This window comes from Wolffia australiana, chromosome 11, assembly GCF_029677425.1.
Source record: "Wolffia australiana isolate 7733 chromosome 11, ASM2967742v1".
Taxonomy (NCBI): domain Eukaryota; kingdom Viridiplantae; phylum Streptophyta; class Magnoliopsida; order Alismatales; family Araceae; genus Wolffia; species Wolffia australiana.
This window is the reverse complement of record NC_135845.1, coordinates 12,678,036-12,698,076: the sequence shown is the minus strand read 5'-3', so window position 1 is coordinate 12,698,076 and position 20,041 is coordinate 12,678,036. Positions and strand designations below refer to the sequence as shown.

The 20,041-nt window shown below is 42.4% G+C and overlaps 1 protein-coding gene across 2 annotated transcripts in view; it reads left to right on the top strand.

Annotated features, from left to right (window-relative positions):
* Positions 1–2,467: 2,467 nt before the first annotated feature.
* TPC1 (two-pore channel 1) overlaps positions 2,468–20,041 on the top strand; it is a 42,043-nt gene continuing 24,469 nt past the window's right edge. Inside the window, exons 1-10 of one of the 2 annotated variants that reach the window (XM_078582775.1) lie at positions 2,468–2,682; positions 3,565–3,708; positions 3,842–3,949; positions 4,341–4,436; positions 4,818–4,948; positions 5,118–5,178; positions 5,368–5,534; positions 6,222–6,327; positions 10,179–10,256; positions 17,957–18,018. In XM_078582775.1, coding sequence (XP_078438901.1) covers positions 2,521–2,682; positions 3,565–3,708; positions 3,842–3,949; positions 4,341–4,436; positions 4,818–4,948; positions 5,118–5,178; positions 5,368–5,534; positions 6,222–6,327; positions 10,179–10,256; positions 17,957–18,018 — 1,115 coding nt within the window. In that variant the 5' untranslated portion in view covers positions 2,468–2,520. The remainder of the gene's footprint in view (positions 2,683–3,564; positions 3,709–3,841; positions 3,950–4,340; positions 4,437–4,817; positions 4,949–5,117; positions 5,179–5,367; positions 5,535–6,221; positions 6,328–10,178; positions 10,257–17,956; positions 18,019–20,041) is intronic. The other variant, XM_078582774.1, reaches the window with a different exon arrangement.

Sequence of the window (20,041 nt, the reverse complement as noted above, 5' to 3'; positions counted from 1 at the left end):
TAAAAATAAATATTATTACAAATAAAATACATCATATATTTTAAAGATTGGAAGTAAAATTGAGGAGAACTTATTATTTACTATATTTTACTAACTTTTACATGTGGAGAAAATGATTATTATTAAGAATTAGATAAAATTGTAACTTAGGCTCTCAAACTTAATATCCTTTAGGATTTCAATCTCTCCATTTATCCTTGTCTATGTATCTCTCCGTTGGTTTTATTTTTTGATATATTTGGATATAGCTCGTGATGGCTAAACTAATAATCAGGGAAAATCCAAAATAAATGTGATCTCAAAGAGTGAGAGTAAAAGGTTTTTATTAATTTATATTGCATCTCCTTAAAATCTACTTTTACTTTTTATTTACATATAATTACATTGAATTTTTAAGGGACATTGATTCATTTGATAAATACAATAATATGAAATATAGCAATATTGAGAAGGGGAAGATAGTTGAATTATCATTTCATGATATTTATATTTTATTGAAATTTAAAGGTAGATCAAGTTTAGAGTAACTAAATAAATGATATAACTTGAGAGAATAATTTTGAAATAGGAAAAAATTGAGGAGATATTCAGTACATATCTGATACCAAAAAAATCTTAAGAAATATTTTATACTAAGTTGAGGCATATAAATTAATTTGATGTTATTGATATTGATACACAAATTCAGTGATTACAGGAAACTGGATCAGAGTCATTGTTGAATATATTGTACCATCCTTATATTGTTTTGAAAATTTATTGCTATATTGAAATAAAAGTGATATGTACTTAATATTGAGGATTAACTTGTTTCTGAAAATGGTTGATGTAAAATTTATTTTCATGAGAAATTACAAATAAATTATTTAGGGTAAAATGAAAAAAGAGGAAATATTCAAATGATATTGTGTTTCTGTTGAATTTAATTATTGTGATTGTGTTATTTTCTTGGTAATTTTTTAGCATAACTTGAGAAAGATCTCATAAGGCATGGGGAGATTGGGTGGGAGAGGAGATAACATCCCAACTTATTCAAGCTTTCGAGTCCAAAAACGGGAAGATGATTCACAAAGGGCACTTAATGGGCTTAGGCTTTTGGTCTTAGACAATTGAGTGGTAGGTAGTGGTAGAAACTTTGGGATAAGAGGATACCCCATACAAGAGTAAGGAGTTAGATTTAACCTGTAAAAAAATGTCAATGCGTTCCAATTCCTTTACCACCATTTCCTAGATTGATCAAATCTATGCGTTAGATATTTATTAAGTGTAAATTAAAATATTTATAAGTCCTCATCACTGGTCTACTGTACTAATACCTATTCAAATAAACCCAAAAATACTTATTACAGGGAAGCAACAACAATTTTAACTTGACTGTATAAATAGTAGTAATAATAATCACCCCATAGAGAAAATCGTCCCACAAATGGCCAAAAGACTCCCCTAGCGATTTATCCTTATATTCCCTAGAGATTCTCTCAGGACCATTCATAAAAAATTATGCAATATGCCAATTTAAAATTCCATTAGGGTATCTCTTAAAACTTTCCACACATGATGCTCACAATGGAGAACATGGCCAATGTTTACAACACCGTGGCTGGATTTCCATGATTTTGAACTGGGCTTTTAATGCATCTGGACCATCCAGCCTTGAAAAACCTTCTACATTTGATAGGTCTAATTGTTTTTTATTTACTCAAAAAAACTGTTGTATTCATGTGGACCCATTATCCGCAAGCTGCAATAAAAGTATCCACTATCTGAAATATTCTTTAAAAAGGTTGTACACAAGTGTTTCTCGGTTAACAAATTTAGTATCTTCTCTCAGAGAAACGGAGGAAAATTGGGTGGACAAGTCAATGAGAAGAGGTAGACAGATGAAGGCCTTATCATATCATCCTGAAAGATTTTTAAAAGAGAATATATTCATCAATCTGCTGCCTATACACAACAAAGAAAGAAATTCCTAATTATTTCTCAATTTTGCTTGCACGGATCCCTTAATCAATTATCCTATCAAAATGACACTTTTTTTCTAACTAACAAGGTGTAAAATGATTACCATTAATATTATCAAAGTACAAAATATGTATCAACAATATGTCAGGGTGAATTATGAACTATTGTTCTATGTCCCTATGGGTATCCATCCCATTGAATGGATCTGAACTGGCTGGCCAATTATTGATACATCCGTTATACTGTATGTATCCACTTTATATTATTAAAGCGCATAATAATAATAATTATTATAATAATAGTAATGGTCTTATCCGATGGATATCCCATTGGATAGGTGTGGACTGGCAGGCCACGGTGGCCGTATCTTTTAAATTTATTGAAATAATCAATTACTATTAAGTATCTTAGGTGGGGCCCACATTTTCCGGTTTAATTACAGCCGTACCATCCCGCCAAATCCAACGGAAAGGGCAGTTAAATATGAGCTGCCGACAGCGGAGGGTAGTTAAATAGAGATCTCGGCAGTCAACGGAGGGAGCTTCGGAGAGGCGGATAATGGAGGATCCTCTGATCTCGCAGGAGAGAGGCAGTCGTGGAATCGACGAGGAAGGTCAAGGCCGCCGCGCGGTGCAGTCGTTGAAGAAGGCCTTCCGTCGCAGATCGGACGCCATTGCCCACGGATCTGTGTATCAGAGGGCTGCAGCTTTGGTTGATCTGGTCTGCGTCGTTTCTTGTCCAATTTTGACATCCTACTTATAGATGACAATGTCGTGGTTTCTTCGTTCTTTTTTGAGGAATCTTTTTTTTTTGTTTTAGTTTTGCACCGGTTGATTTCGTTCCTATCTCTTTTTCTCCGTTTTTTCTTTGTGTGCGACATCTCGGGATCGGAGAGCTGTAACACTGAATCTGTCTCTTAGCTTGAATTATGATTTTTTGTCTCAAAATTAGTTTTCGCAATTGCAACCCTCGGGAATTATCTTTCAATGTGATTACCGTGTTAATTCGCTGGCCTTGTTCGAACAACGGAAAACAGACAATGCCAGAAAATTTTCGATTTTCATAATTTATTGTCTGGTTTCATTTATGAGATAATTTTTAACCGGTTAAAAGAAAGGATAGAATTTTTCTTCGGCCGTAGATTCTCTAGGGATTAGCTTCCGATTTGAAACCAATGTTAAATATTCCGTTCCCTTCCATTGCGTGTGCAGATACAATTCCGTCCTATGTTGCATAGTCAAAATTTTATGAAAATACTCAAGCTTAGGAAGCTCACGTGGGTTCAACTGTTTGCATTTTACTTATTTAAGAGGTTTTCTATCCATTAGCTTAATACACTCGGTCTCCAGATAAGAAGAGATTCTAATATTGTGAATTTCACTTCCGAATGTTTCATATATTTTTCCTTTGTATTACCATATTTTATACCTTTATGTGTATTATAGTTGATCTTGTCCTGAGCTCTGGTCTTCTCTTGTTCAATTCTTTCAACGATAAAGAAAATTGTGTTTCCGAGACTTCCTTATCCTTCTGTTTATTCCTGGCATTTAATCCAGCCAAATTTCAGCAGAATTGAATGAAAAAACGAAATTCTCATTCCAGGCTGAAGATGGCGTTGGATTGCCTGAGGAAGTTCTTGAAGGCGATATGTTTGAAAGATCAGCAAAATTCTATTTCATGTATCTTCGATTTGAAATATTTTGCTCTCTCAACCTTTTGGCCTTGATAGTACTGAACTTCATCGAGGTTAGTTGAGGATTTTAATTTACATGATTCTTTGCCTTCGCAGGAGATGATTGAACGATGTTTCTGTATTATTTCACAATCTAACTGGGAAATTATGGAACTGATTCTTTCTCCTCTTATTCCAAAATTTCAGAAACCCCTATGGTGCTCGTCCAACGGTGAGCATTCTTGCAGAGACAGAGAATACTTTTTTCTTGGGGAGTTGCCGTACTTAACTGTCTCACAGTCTATTATTTATGAGGTATGTACATTATTTTCTCACCTTAAGTAAAGCTGTCCCTGTAACTATAGATCTTGTGCTATGGAGGTTGGGATCACTGGAATTCACCGATGTAGAATTGTGAAATTGCAACGAAAAATAATTCTGGACAAACAATACGAGGGAATCGATACGTAGAGAGTAGTTAAGCAAGAACAGAGTATCCAAGAGAAGCCTTGCGTTGACTCTCCCTTTCTCTGGTCACAGAATCGTTTCATGTCCAGCTTCGCCAGTCCTTGACCTTTCCCTAACTGGGAACCATTTCTGGAATTCATTGTATTTATAAGCTCGCATTGCGGGCCCCTTTGTTCTCAAGTTATTGAATGATGAGGAAAATATCCGTTATTAATGATGTCTTTTGTATTTAATTCAGGGAGTGACTCTCCTGGTGCTCATTGTGTACACATTCTATCCAATCACATTTGAAGGCAACCGTATCTTCTGGAAGAGCATCTTGAACAAATTAAAGGTACCAAATTGGCTGGACTTTCGTTAATAGAGCTTTTGGGCATTATATACTAAGGACGAGATCCTTTAATTTTGTGAAACCTGGTCACTTTTATACGTCACGGAAATGAAGCATTTAATCCTAATTTTCAAAATTATTCACTCGCAACTACGATTTGACTTCAAAGGAGTCATTTTGAGGAACTTAAGTCATGGAATGATTCTCAACTGGATTTTTTCTCTACTTATATGGGACCACACCACCTAGAATTCTCGTATGCTTATGTACAGTAACTTACACTTTCTTTAACATTTTTTTTCAATTTATGTTTCACTTCTTTTTATTTCCTTTATTTTTCTGGTTTAGTTATTTGGCCACTGAATATTTTATCCTCTATTTCAGGTTGTATTTTTGGCTCTTTTGGTGGCAGATCTATTGGTTTATGCTCTCTATGTATCGCCAATTCCAATGTCTCATTTGCCTTTCAGAATTGCTCCCTATATCCGTGTTGTCCTTTTCGCTGTAAATGTCAGGTAGTTTTTTTATAGAGTGAAGTATGATCAATGATTTTATGCATTGAAACTCTACTCATTGAGTTGTACATATTTTAATGTTATGAGATTTTGCACATCATTTCTATTTATACAAATCTTATGGCTACTTTTGTATCATGAAACCTGATTTTTTAATTTTGTACAACAGGGAGCTACGGGCATGTGCAGTTACACTGGTGGGGATGATGAAGATGTATCTTAATGTGTTGGTAATTCGATAATTTTAAAAGTCTTAGTATCCACCTTAGCAATACCATTGTAATATCAAAGATTAGTTTTTTAATGTCTTGCTCATCTTTTTCTGTCAGCTACTGGAAGATAAATTCGTTTTACAGTATAAGATTTCTTTGCACAAAATAGTTTCTAGACATTTATTTTAAATTTGATCGGTGTTTCAGGCTCTTTGGGCTTTGTTTGTTCTGTTCTCTAGCTGGATTGCATATGTGACTTTTGAAGATACCACCCAAGGCAAGATAAAATTTACCTCGTTTGGGGACACCTTGTATAATATGTTTGTGCTCTTCACCACATCAAACAATCCAGATCTCTGGATTCCTGCATACAAGTGAGCTAGTTTCCATATTTTTTTTATTTTGTAATTCAGAAAAGTCCATAGAAATTTATTTTTTATTGAAGAAAAGTTCATAGAAAGTTATTGTACACTTTATTCAGGTGATCTCGTGTATTAATACTCATTTCAAGTGGTAATAGCTCCAATATTTTTTGATTCCAACGTGGATAATGAAGTAAGAATCCTGAGCAGGGTACAATGATGAAATCCCAAAACCTACAATTGAACTAGGTGGGGAAGAAAATAGTTTTTATGTTTGATGGGAACTTTAAAATGTGATGGGTTCTGATGGGGAATTATTAAATATCAGACAGAGAGATGAGAACAGATGAGAGAAGAAAACAGAAATAACGAAGAATTGCTAAACACAGAAATTCTTGGAAACCCAAGCCAGATGCAGATTTGGATCTGAGACACGCTTCAAGATCATTCTATATATGTATATACATGGGAAATTATTTAGTGTTCCTTGTGATCTGAACTGCATTGAGTCAGCTTGCTTTGAATTTTGGTATTCATGAGAGTTTTAGCCAATTTTTTTACTGATGGTTCACATTTTTCTAATTGATGTGCAATCTCATATTTTAGTGTGTTTAACATCCTATTCTTTGGATATTTAATTATAAAATTAAACTCTAATTTGATCCCAAATCAATGACATTTATGTGTTTCAATTGACAGGAGTTCTCGGTGGTCCTGTTTGTTTTTCATTCTGTATGTCCTACTTGGGGTGTACTTTGTCACAAATCTGATTCTTGCTGTTGTCTATGATAGCTTCAAAGAACAGGTTAGGGATGCCACCTTTTCAATTTTCATTAAACCCTGGATTTTATTTATCCAGATTAATCATGTTAAAATAAGCTTTAGATACCAAGTCCCAAAACATTTATTTCAGCAAAATAATATATGTTTTTGCCATTAATAATTCCACGGCACTAATATATTTAGATTGAGTTCAGGACACAGGAATGCTGGATTGGAAGCCTGTGAGTTCTTCAGTGGGCGCAAATGTCAAGTAGGGTAAAGAGAAAATGGCTCCTCCTAGGCAAAGGATCCTTCTAGAGACTCATAGTGAGTTTTGTTTATTGAAATCATTCTCACCGGGATCTATCATATGGTGTGAGTAATCTGAGCCAGTTCATGAGTGACCCGTTTGACATTCATCTCTGGGCTGCAAACCATATTTTGGGTACCTGAAGAACACTGTTGGACAAGGCATCTTATATACCCCGAAGGTGATTTATTAAATGAAATTTACTCACGTGTTGGTTATACCAGTTCAGCAATGGTTAGGTGATCCACATTAAGATCCTCCGTGGGAGTCCCGCTCCCGCACAGCACGAAGCAGTTGGCATCACCGCATTCTAATGAGAGCAAGTCACTTTGGCTGGAGTAAACAACAAGAATAATGCACAAGGCCCTCAGCGGTGACCGTTGTAGACACACTTAAGTATCAGGGATAACTCATCTATCCCCCCATCAAGTTCACCAAACCAATAGGATATATTTTTGGCTCACTGGAGGGAGAGTGGAGAAGTGGTAATTGAACAGGAGAATACTGGGGAGGCGCCAAACCAAAAATTATCAAATCCTTAAGGAGTCTCCACACGGCACATCCCATTATGGGTAAAGGGATAAACAAGGATATTAATATCAACAAGCAGAGAAAATCAAATTTCAGAGGCAAATACCCACATTGGCACCGGTTCCCCGCGAAGAGAAAAAAAACCTATCCTTCCAGATGAGTTGGAGTCCTTCATGGTGCTAGGAATGCGTTTTCAAGGTCCATCGAATGAGCAGAAATATGGCGAGAGCTGAGATGAGGAAGTGGGGAAGGAAGCAGATCTGGAGTTCATCATTATCCGAAGGGGTTGAGTAGGGCCCTCCCTGATGAGACTGAACAGAACAATCGAGCAGATAATGCACCAGAAAGGAAGGCAACAATGATGAGAGAGACAAACAACATCTACTCATCCACCCATGACCCAAGGAGTTTGGCAAATGACAATAATGCAGCTGGCTAGGTGATGGTAGGGCCTCACAGGAAACCCGATCAAACAAAGACAAAAGCTTGGATTTAATGTTTTTCTGCTGCCTTGTCAGGGAGCACTACGCCCAGGACTGTAGACTGTAGACAGCTGCTCTGAAACTGGGATGGGCAATGACAAATTTGGCTAAAAATACTGGGGGCCTATGCTGCCACCTCAAGGAGGTCTGAAAACATATCAAGGAGGTGTGAGATAGGAAGAGATATGATGGCCTAGCATGCCCTAGCGCAAATCAAGATCCTAGACGATGTAGATGATATCAGAACCCTCTTTCGTGAAGATGAAAGGGAATGGCATGGACATATAGAGACTTAACATACAAAGATAAGGTGGCGATATATTGGCAATAGAGGTCAAAGCAATTGCGTCTGAAGGAGTTGATGCTCATGAGGTTCTTTCATCTTATAGCATACAGGAGGAGAAGAAACCATTTAATGAGGGTGCAAGTAGGGAGTCAAGTGTATATGGGAGCTGAGGGAAATGGTAGAGCACTGAAAAATCATTTTAGAAACTTCTCGCAAAAAAGGCTAGACATAAATGGAGGTAGAGAGGAAAGGAGCAACTCGGTTGAGTTCAGCACAACAAGGAAGTTGGTGCACCCTTCTTAAAGGCAGAGGTCTAAGCGACCATCGAAGGGCTAATCGGGGAAGGAGGCCCTGGGCTAGACAGTTTTCCTTTTCCTTTATAGTTCATTCTAGGAGACAATCAAGATAGAGGTAATGGGCATGGTGGAGAGGATAAGCTTTGCTTATTCGGTTTTGCTCCATAAATGTAAAGGAGCCACTAGAGTGGGGGATTTTTGGCCTATTCCGCTATCCAATGCCAGATATTTTATCATAGCCAAGGTCTTGGCCAACCGACCCAGGAAGGTGATCAGTGACTTGGTAGAGGCTTCTCTAACGAACACTAGCGATGAAGGTCATCGGGAAGAGGTGGCTCATGGAAGCCTCATTGGAATGTGATGTGTGCACAAGTGATGAAGAAGACTACATTCATCTCTTCTTTGACTGCTCTTTTGCTCAAGCAGTGAGGACCAGCCAACAACTGGGATGGAGGTCTTATCAAATAAGGTCTATACAAGGTGGTGCACTCAGAGGTCGAGAAGGGCATGGTAGACCCTTCGCGGTGCTGTAAAGGAACAAGGTTATCTGCCCTGGACGGGGTGCATCAAGAGACAATATTTTACAACCAGTGATGGTTTGTGCATCACCGATTCTGGGAAGGTTTGCGGATAAGAGGGGTATCAAAGGATCTCAAGTAGTTCAAGACTAAGAAAACATGAAGCTCTGCTCCGACAATAAATCTGCTGTCGCTATTGTTCACAATCCCATTCAACATGAGCACACCAAGCATATTATAATTGAGAGCCATTTCATAAAAGAAAATATTGATTCAGAACCTTTTGTCCCTACATTCATGGGGTCCTTACATCAGACATCTGAAGTGAGCTCAAATGGGTTGTCTGGGCCTCAATTCTGGCAGTTGGTATCCAAGCTAGATATGATCTACATTCATATCCAGCTTCAGGAGGACTGTAAGCCAACATCCTTGTTTTATTTTTCTTCATATAATGTATGAGGGTCATGGGTCTATCATCGCACCCACGTGACTTAATCGATAACTCACTTATACTCCCACATTAGGATAATTGACTTTAGGTGGGTGGTCCCAGCCCACTTAGTTGTATCAACTGGTATTTAAACCAATATTAATTAAACGATATGCCATTTTTCCATTTTGGTAAACCCTAGCCACACGAGAGAGAACAGGAGGTTTGGGGAGGAAGAACTAAAGCATTATAAGGGAAGCTTATTCTAACAATTAGACAAGTAATACATGTGTTTTTTCATTTGTAAAATTACTTACAAGGGTAGCGTTATTGTTAAAATCTTAGTATAACATTGGCATATTGAATAACTTCCTCTCATGAAGGATCATCAATTTGCCTCTGGTCGTCAACTAAATATGGTACATCATTTGCAAATTCTATCTTATGACTTTTTCTAAGAGAATGAATAATTCTTGGTTGTATGCACACAGACTTCTTTGTAATCATGTCAACATTCGTTTGTTTTGTCTGCTGAGCAAAAATTAATGAATGATTCATCAGCCTGAAATGTGCCATTGGGTAGCAAGGGGCCGTGCTCATCGCCTTACCTTTATCTGCTCCTCAAAATTTCAATTCTTGATAAGATGCAGGATCGTAGCATTTAGAAATGTGACTCTGATACCCACTGATGCAACACTTCCATCAAAAAGTGATTTTAGTCCTCCTATGGCTTCATATATCTATATAATGTCTTACGAGAGAAGGGAACATGAAGGAGGTTATAGAGAAGTGAGGGAAAAAGTAAAAATCCTCAAATACCTAGAGTTTTGTTGTCTATACACGGGATAATCCTCCCACATCAAAGTGAACCAAATTTACAAAAGAAGATTTCTTCCAATAAGTTGGATTAGTAAGTCAATATGGGTATCATATTAGACTTTAAGAACTTTCCCTTGAAGGATAGAACATCTTATCACAATTTTAAAAGTTGAAAAATATCTACATAATTTGTTAAAAATATCATAATGTTTCCTTTTTCAGCTTGCGAAGCAAGTTATAGAGATGGACGCAATGAGGAATAGAATTCTGCATAAGGCCTTCTCCACGATGGATAAATATGTAAGCCTCATAGTCTTTTTATTCTCATGTTAGTGAATTTTGAATGTTATTCCTGAATTCTTTATGTTTACCTTTCATTCTTTTTTTTATTCTCAAAATGTATAAATTTCTTTCCCATGCTACTTTTATTTGCTGATAGCCAATAGCTCTTTAGGTTCTATTATTCGTGAAATTTACTTGGTCTTCACAAAATCTTTCTCCAAAATTTATTATAGCATTTAAGGAAACATTCCTATGCTTTTCACTCTAGCATTTAAGGAATGCATTCTCTGTAATGAAAAATAATCTGATATAGTTTCAAGACAACATGGTTAATATAACAATTATTCAAATGCCCATTTAGAAAATTTCACCTCGAGGTTATCTTCAAATAGTTATGATATGATTTCAAAATGAAAACTTCCCATCTGCAAATGAAAATTTCATACCTTGGATTTTCTCAAAAATATCCTCCTGCAAATTCAAATATATACTTGGGGTGGAAAGATAGCAGCAGGAGGATGAACGGAGAGAGTGGAAGAGACAGACTAGGGTGGCAGGCCCCTTCGCCACCATGGGGCTGGGCTAATTCTACAAAGGGGTTACTTATCCTTAAATCGTAGTAGGATTCCCTTTAGTACAAATTACACGTTTCTGATACATTCTCGTGTCAGGAATAGATCGATGGTTGAATGTAATGCCAAAGCTCAATGAAATAGCAGAAACATTCCAAAGTAGTTGTAACACGAGTAGGGGAAGAGGAACAGAGATATAAAGAGAGAGAGAGAGAGAGAGAGAGAGAGAGAGGAGAGGTGGAGGAGTTCTTGGGGCGGAGAGGAGGCGAACGGGAATAGTCGAGGGCTTGGCTGGAGTGGGAGGGCGTCAACCTACAAACCACAGATGAGAGGGTCACAACCGAGGGGAGAGGAAGGGAGGACGAGAGAGATAGAAGGGAAGCTTATTGTGTGAATTCCTGACCTCGATTGCCTCGGAAGAGACCTTTAAATAGGAGACGTTGCGGGTTGGGCCTGATCTTGTGTAATGGGCATGGATCGGGCCTTCCTCCGAATATAAACCCTTTGCTGGATCATATCAATACCCCTTCCTATCTTGACCAGCTTTTCCTCAAGCTGGAAAGAAGGAAACTGAGCACAAAGGGCGGAGGCAAGTTCCCATGACGCTTCCGAGGCCGGAAGTCCCTCCCAATGGGTGAGTACCTGGCAGCCTGCCATGGAGGGATGGAAGGTGGTAATCTTGGAGGGAACAACATGCCATGTGCTGTCTTCTGTGGGAATGGGAGGAAGCAGCTGTGGAGGTACATTGTTGGGGGATGCTCGCTTGAGTTGGGACACATGGAAGACAGGGTGAATCTGAGCTTCCCCTGGGAGGTCAAGGTGGTAGGCGACGGGAACGAGGCGCTTGAGGATGGGGTAGGGGCCGAAGTATTGTGGAGTGAGCTTCTCAAAAGGCAGTAGGGCCGAAGTTTGAGATGTACAAGATCACCAACCTGGTGCTCCACGGCGCGGCGGTGCTTGTCAGCTTGGGCTTTCATGGTGTCCTTGGCGCGGTCCAAGTGCTGCCAAAGGAGGTCTAAGTGGGTGTCTCGATCGCGTAGGAGGCAATCTACCTCATCGAGTTGGTAGGGCAACGAACCGTAGCAGAGGAGGGTGGGTGGCGGCCTCACGTAGACAGCTTCAAAAGGAGTCATGTTGATAGTAGAATGATGCAAGGTGTTGTATCGGAACTCGGCCCAGTGTAACCAATGACTCCAGCGGCACGGTTGATCCCCTACAAAATAGCGGAGAGCTTAAATCGTTTTTTTAGTCTCCATTATTTACTCCCCTTTATTTTAGTAGGCGCCAGTCTTCTTCATCTGGCCGCATTGCATCAATATGGATCAAATAATCCATTGGGTGTACATTCAGAGATGGATTAAATAGCTTCTTACCCTTATTTTTATGAAAAGGATCTAGTAGGTTGGGTAGCTTTTGCTATCTTTTTTTCTATTTGGATTTTTTATGCTCCTAATGTTTTGGGCCATCCCGAAAATTATATACCTGCTAATCCAGTGTAGACAGCTTCAAGAGCAGATTATGGAGGTAAGTCTCAAGGCTCCAATTGACCACTTCTGTTTGCTCGTCCGTCTCCAGGTGGTAGGCAGAGTTGTCGCAGAGTTGGGTGCCTTGGAGGGCATGTAACTCCCTCCATAATCTGCTCATAAAGATACTACCGCGATCAGAAATAATGTTGGTAGGGGTCCCGCGTAGCTTGATTACCTCCCAAGTGAATTTGTCAGCCCCTTCATTGGCCGAAAAAGAATGATGAAGGCCGAGGAAGTGGACGTACTTGTTGAGTCGACCCACCACCACTAAAATCGTGTCGATGCTGTTGGACTTGGGAAGACCTTCAATGAAATCCACAGAAATATCTTCCCGAATATGTCGCGGCGTGGAAAGAGGTTGTAGAAGACCCGCAGGAGCGAGATGGAACACATTTTTCTGTTGGCAAATGTGACATCCATTAACAAAGTTTTTTGATGTCGTGTTTCATGCCCGGCCAAAAGAACTGCTGGAGGATGCACTTATAAGTCTTGAGGAAGCCCCGTGTCTGCCCACCGCCGTGGTGTGGAGTTCACTCAGGATGAGCGGAATGAAAGCGGACAATGGATGAGGCGGTGCTCTCAAAGCACCACCGTGCCACCATAAAATAATGTATCATTAGAGATGGTGAAGTGAGGCGGGGGTGCCAGTCCGGCTTTGATGTTGCGGACAATGGATGAGAACTTGGGGTCCTCGGACACTTCGTGATGAATTTCTGGCAGGTCGCCTCAGTGAGACCACAAGATAACCCTGAGAGCAAGGTCGCCGTGTGGTGGAATGTGGAAAAGAGCGTCCGTGGCCACATTCGAGCGAACTTGTAGCCCAAGAGTTTTGAGAGCTACTTGTTGTAAACCCCCGGACTTTCCGTTGCCCTAATGGGTGCTTGCGGCTATATTGCCAGATGACGAAGGGCTAGAAGAGCAAGTAGTAGCGCCATTTGTGGACGGCGAAGACGATGACCATAAGCTCATGCTCATAGGCTGATCAAGCGCAGGCAGTGGGTGGAAGGGCTTGACTGAAGTAAGCCACGGGCCGATTGTGCTGCATTAACACGGCGCCTATGCCGGTGCCCGACGCATCTGTTTACAATACGAACTCAGTCAAAAGTCAGGTAGAATAAGAACCGGAGCAGTGGAGAGAGCGTGCTTCAGTTGCTCGAAGGCAGTTTGAGTGTCGAAAGACCACTCTAACATGCCTTTCTTGAGGAGGTGAGTCAGGGGCCAAGCAATCGAGGTAAGCCCACCATGAACTTCCTGCAGTACCCGGTCAGCCCGAGGAAGCCGCGGAGGTCCTGTAAGGTAAGTGGTGTTGGCCACTCTTGGATGGTTCACACCTTGTCTTTGTCAGTGACAACGCCTGCAGTGGAAACACAATGCCCCAAGTACTCGAGTTGTGGTTGGAGGAAGAAACACTTCTTGGCGTTGACATAAAGGCATGAGTCTCTAAAAGATGCAGGACTTGGGAAAGGTGTCCATGTGATCGTCCCGACTGCGGCTGTAGATCAAAATGTCATCAAAGAAATCCAGGACAAACCTCTGGAGCAATGGCTGGAAGAAGAGGCTCATCAGTGCTTGGAAAGTGGCCGGTGCGTTGGAGAGCCCAAATGTCATGGCCACGTATTCAGTGTACGAGATACGTCCTGAAGGCGGTCATATCGATGTCACGGTCGTGCTTCCAAATCTGGTGATACCCGGATTTGAGATCCAGCTTTGAAAAATAAGGCATACCATGCACTTCCGCAAGCAGCTCATCAACCACAGGAATGGGAAAACGAAAGGGGACAGTGATCTTGTTCAGAGTGTGATAATCAAATCACAATCATCAGCCATTGTCCTTCTTAGGGACCAAGAGCGTCGGGCTCGAATAGGGACTACGCGACGTCTAGATAAGGCCCGCGTCGAGCTGCTCTTGAACCAGCCTCTCCAGCTCATTTTTCTGACAATGAGAATAACTGTGAGGGGGGGAATTGACCGGTCTCGTACCTGGCAGGAAGGTGATTTGGTGATCCAGCACGCACCGTGGAGGGAGCCCCCCGGATGGCAGAAAACCGGAGGGAAGCGCTGCTCCATAGGCGCATGCACGTTGGCTGATGGGGGAGATGACGACAAAAAGCTTGAGGGCGAGATGTACATGACAATCAGGGTGCGTGCCCGGAGATCGGTTGGTCCAGTGGCATGCCCCATGAGAGCAGCTTTTGTCAGGGTCGCCTTCCATGGTGTGCCATACCCTGTCGATCTGAAATTTCTGGAGAAAGAGGTCCCAGTGAGCCTGGGTCCAACCAAAGTTGCGCAACTAGGGATACCCGAGGATGACATTGGTGCTGAGGTCGGGCATTGGCAAGAGGGTGACATCTGTTGTGTACCCTTGGAGATCCACCAGGGTGTCAGCGACCTGGGCATCCCCGTATGTGACCGTGATGTTGACGTACCGGATCTGATGGGGGGGAGTGCTGCTAAAGATGAGCCCCAGCTGGCACGCAAGATGATGGCAAATGAAATTGGCTGTCGTGCCCGTGTCGATGAGGACCTCCACTTTCTGTCCCTGAATGGCCCCCTGGATCTGAATGGCATGGGGGCGAAGTGAGCCCTAAGCTGGCCAATTATTCCACTTCCACTGTGTTGAGCTGGGCATCTTCGGCCGGTTCGGACTCTTTGGAGTACGACCTAAGGCATCTTCGGAGTACAACCCATCGAGCTCAGCGAGAGGGAACTCAGGATCCTCTGGATGATAGGTGACAATGTGGATGCGGAGGTCCCTGCGGCAGCAATGGCCCTGGGTGAACCTCTCATTGCATTAGAAATAGAGGCCCTGGGCTCGACGGCGAAGGAATTCCTCCTCTGTAAGGTTCAAACGACATCTCGGAGGTGGTCGATCTCGTCTGCCGTTGGGGCCCCCCAGTGCAACAGTGGGTGGTCGAGGAGGTGCTTCCTCCGGGCCTAGGAAAGGCGTCGCTGCTCTACGGTCCCCTTGATCTTGCAACTCAGCAAGGGTGGACTCTGCTTTGAACGCACAATCAATCAGCTTGTCTGTAGTGCGGGGTTGGAGACCATTCATCTCAGTTTGGAGAGCAGGGGGGAGGGCGGTGTAGAGAGCGTGCATTGCCGTGTCATTGAAGAGGGTCGGCAAGTATCCCACCAGCTCCATGAAGGATGCCACCAACTCGTCCACCGTTCCGGTTTATTGCAGGCGGACGAGACGACGGTACGCCATGTGAGGGTTGAAGCCGAAACCGTGGTTGAGCTGCCGTTTGAAAGCAAGACAATCTTGGAACACGGCGCGATCGTCGATGTTGCAAAGCCATGACGACACCTTCCCATCCAAGTACGACGACACGATGTGCAATTGTTCTGGTTCATCCTCGGGTATGGAGCGGAAGTATTGCTCGAGACACCTCAGCCAGCCATATGGGGTCCCCCTCTGAGAAGATGGGAGGTTCTGCCTTGCAGAGGCGAGGGCGACTCCTGTTGAGATGGCCATCAAGGACTCCAGGACGAGCTCGCAGAGGGAGGTCGCAGTGGAAGCTGCCAGGAAGCGTCAGATGCCGCATCGAGCTTCCCCCATTGTCGCCCGACCCGAGCTCAGCCTCTTGATCGTGCTGCAGAAACACAGGCTGCAGTTGGGGAGGAGTGTCAACCATGGGGCGACCCTCTCCATGGGTGTTGGGGATCCGGTGGGCGTTGTCACGGTGCTGTGGGCCCCCTTGCCGACCCGCATGAAGGGGCTACCGAGGGTTGCCCCAAGGAGCGACCCCGGCGGGAGCATCTCCCTCATCTTCGTCATACCAGGGGAGAGGCCCCCATTGAGGCCCGGGCTGGGGCAGGCCTGGTTGACCCGGGCCGTCCGGGTAAGGTTTGGGCCCGCCCAGCGCGTGTTGGGCCTGCCAGGAAATGGGCCGGTCTCCCCAGGTTGGGGTTGCATGGCCCCTTTCTCCGCGTCGGCAACCTGCAAGGGTTTGCCAGCGCAGGGAGGACGACCCGCCTGCACGAGCCACAGGGGGTGGCAAAGTGGACTTGGAGTGGTGCCTGTGGGGCGCCAGATGCTCATGCGGCTCCCGGACTGGCGGTGGCGCGGCTGAACGGTGCTGGTGGAGCCGCTGTTGCGGCCGAGGAACCCGCAGCCGGGGGGTAGAGACGGTGTCGACTGAGCGGCAGGGGGGGTGACAGATGCGGTCCGTCCCCCATGCCGTCTTCGTCACAGAGAGATCTGGCCGCGACCTGGTCCATTGTGGTGGGAGACTGGTGGGCTGCGCCGCCTGAAGCTGCTGCGGCCCAGGCGGCAACTGCCTCAGCGGAGGGGTGGACGGCTGCCGGGGGCGCCAATGCCAGCGCGAGCTGTCGCTGGTACACCAACAGGAGCATCTACATATGCGCCGTGAAGGGCACAAAGTGACGCTCAAAAGTGTCGGCGATGGCCTTCGCCATAGTTTCGTCGCCGCCTGAGGAGGACCCCTGTTCAGATTTGGGTTCCATGACGAAGGTGCCGGAGGCGGGGAGGGCTTGGCTCTGGTATCAAATTGATATGTTCCCGTGTCGGGAACGGATCAATGGTCGAATGTAATGCCGAAGCTCAATGAAATAGCAGAAACGTTCCAAAGTAGTAGTAACACGAGTAGGGGAAGAGGAACAGAGATAGAGAGAGAGAGAGAGAGAGAGAGAGGAAAGGTAGAGGAGTTCCCGGGGTGGAGAGGAGGGAAACTGGAATGATTGCCGGAGAGTAGTCGAGGGCTCGGCTGGAGTGAGAGGGCGTCAACCTACAAACCACAGAAGAGAGGGTCACGACCGAGGAGAGAGGAAGGGGGGATGAGAGGGAGCGAAGGGAAGCTTACTCTGTGAATTCCTCCCCCCAATTGCCTAGGAAGAGGCCTTTAAAAAGGAGGTGATGCGGGTTGGGCCTGAACTTGTGTAATTGGCCCAGATCAGGACTTCCTCCAAACATAAACCTGCTGCTGGATCATATCCGTTTCCCCTTATCTTGAACATATACTTTAGAAGTAATAGTCTTGTTGATTTCGGTACATTTTCTGGATTCTCCAATTACAGTTCAAACAATAGGGTGCAATAAGCTACAAGTGTCTGGCTATAATTACCTAATAACGAACTGAAAGGTGAATACTTATCTGATTTGATATTTTTATCGCAGATCTGATTGCTTTTCTAGATGAACAAAGAAACAAGATTCAGTTCAAGAGCAATTTTTTGGATCAATCTTAAATTTTAGAGGGAAAAGACAGAAAACCTAGTGTGTGCTATAACCCCATTAGCCTGAAATTGTGTGTGCTATAAGTATTTCCTTATACAACCCCATTTAATGATTTTTTGTGGTGAAATTATGCTGGCTAACATAGATTTGTAATATTTTTTTGAATGAAACTTAACCTAGATTGGGATGCTTGTGAGATGAAGTGAAAATTTTCTATCAGCCTTTATTAGGATGAAGGGCTGTCAGTATTTTTGTACTTTTTCAATCCAGTCAATATTATTTTTTTAGTATTTCCCCTGTAATAAACCAGGAACTTATATCTAATTTCTGGCAGGCATGATTGAAAATCATAAACCATTGTTTTTGAATAGCATTCCATCTTTATCTTAAACTGAAATAGTTATGTCATCTTTTTTACATCAGAATCATGGGTACCTGAACAAAAAGCAGTGCATAAGTCTCTTTGAGGAACTTAACCGTTACCGGTGAGTTCTCAAATTACTTTACAATATCTCTAAGATTTGCTTTTTCCAATTTCAGGTAAGTCATATATTTCACAATGTTGAGAATGACCTCATCTAATACAAGAAACACAAACCAAATGTTTTCTTCCAAAACGTCGAAATTACTGTAATTAATGGTATATTCAAGTGTTCATTACTTGACAGAGTTCCTCCAAGGCATTGGAAATTAATAGATTCATTAATAAAAGGAAAATGAGACTTAATAAAAAATTATACTGTTGAAAAAAATTTGAACGAAATTACCTTTATCTCCTATGTTGATTTAATGCCCTGTATGTAACTCTGCATTTTGTTCACTTATGGCCTAGAGTTTTTGCTATTTTAAATGTAACCTTAAGTGGATCAATTTTGTAGTTACCGTGATCCACTCAATAAATATGAGTTGGGCCCGTTTATTAGTATCTGAAACCCATCTTTAAATGGTACAAAAAATCCGTTCTGGCTTTGGGACAAAAAGCACCAGCAGCTGCTAGAGCTGGCCTGGAATAATGGGTGGAGGTTCTTTGGGTAATAGAGTGGTGTTGGTGGGGGTGGGAATAAATGATTCTTAATTTCCATGGAGAAGGAAGCATCAAGGCCAATGATCCTTAAGGTCTTCTCATCACCTATGAACCTATGTTAACAGCTGCAACAGGAGAAACAGGGAGATTTGTGATCCCTTTCCATCTGGACATAGATTAAGGTTCAATAACCTGAATCTCTTTTGTGGTTACAGTTTTCGTTGTTGACTCTTTTTACCTAGTGTATAGAAGGACACTTGAGAGGAGCTAGGATTCCATCTTCCTCAACATACAAAGTATGGAAGGTTGAAGGGACATATTTTCACACCTCTATTTGAGCACAATGACATTTGAGATCCTTTTTATGGATTCTATGAAGGAGCTCAGAGAGGAAATTCAAAAAAATCATAAAAGGCAGAATGACAGTCAGATTCTGCACATCACAGATCCCTTTATCTTGGTAGAATTTGGATGTCCTCGCCAAGGATCTTTCTGCCTCAATGTTTCATGATGTGTGTATCAAGCAGGGGCCTGATGATATTTCCTCCCAAGATTGAGGGGGAGTCTTGTTGAACCAAATATGTTTCTTTCCCTACAATTATTGGTCCTTTATGTCTTCGTCTATTGTATTATGAAGGAGGGTGTAGCTTTAGCTAGAAGAGAAGTTCATAGACAGCAGGGCAGGCCTTCAAGAGGCTTGGCCGCCATGAAGAAGATGGAAAAGAAAAAACTTTTTATTCCATGGATGACAATCTTTAGTCTATATAGACTAGTCGGGTCCACCACGCATTAGTGAGACTTGTTTGGGGTTACAACGGTCATAGAAGAGCGGCAGTATGTAGGAGCAATTTTTGTAACTTCTCGAGTAAAATAGTAATAAAAGATTAAAAGGTATCATCACTAATATATTAATGGACCAGGCCCACGTAATGTGCCCGTCGATAGGTTTCTTATTCTGTTGGACATAGGCTCATGGGTCTATCCAATAACGTTAGCCCCTTTTCTTATCCCCCAGTTTAAAGGTTGTTGGACTTTGTTGAATGTAGCTGAAGATTGAAGAGAAGAGAAGAGCAAGAAACAAGAAGAGAAACTTTTATTAAATCGTCAAAAGGTAGTACATTCCAAAGCCTCATACAACTTATTTATAATAGCCATTCTAACGGCTAGTTTGACTTGTTTGACTAGCCGTTAACCAGAATTAATAGAACCATTAGAACCCGATAATAACTTTGAAGGGCCCAATAATGTTCTGTCTTCACTTGGGCCTGTTTAATGGTTTTCTCATGCTCGTTCAGCCCATATCTTCAACAGACTTAGGCTCTTGGATCCTGATCAATTCTCAAATTGAATGAAGGTTTTGTTCATCTTTCATGAGGCTCTCAATAGTGTGACTGTCTTTTTCTTATTCCATTAAAGATCACCTTTGGTATAAAAGACTATCTCTCATCTGGCTGATTATTGAATGTATACACAGTATTCTGAAC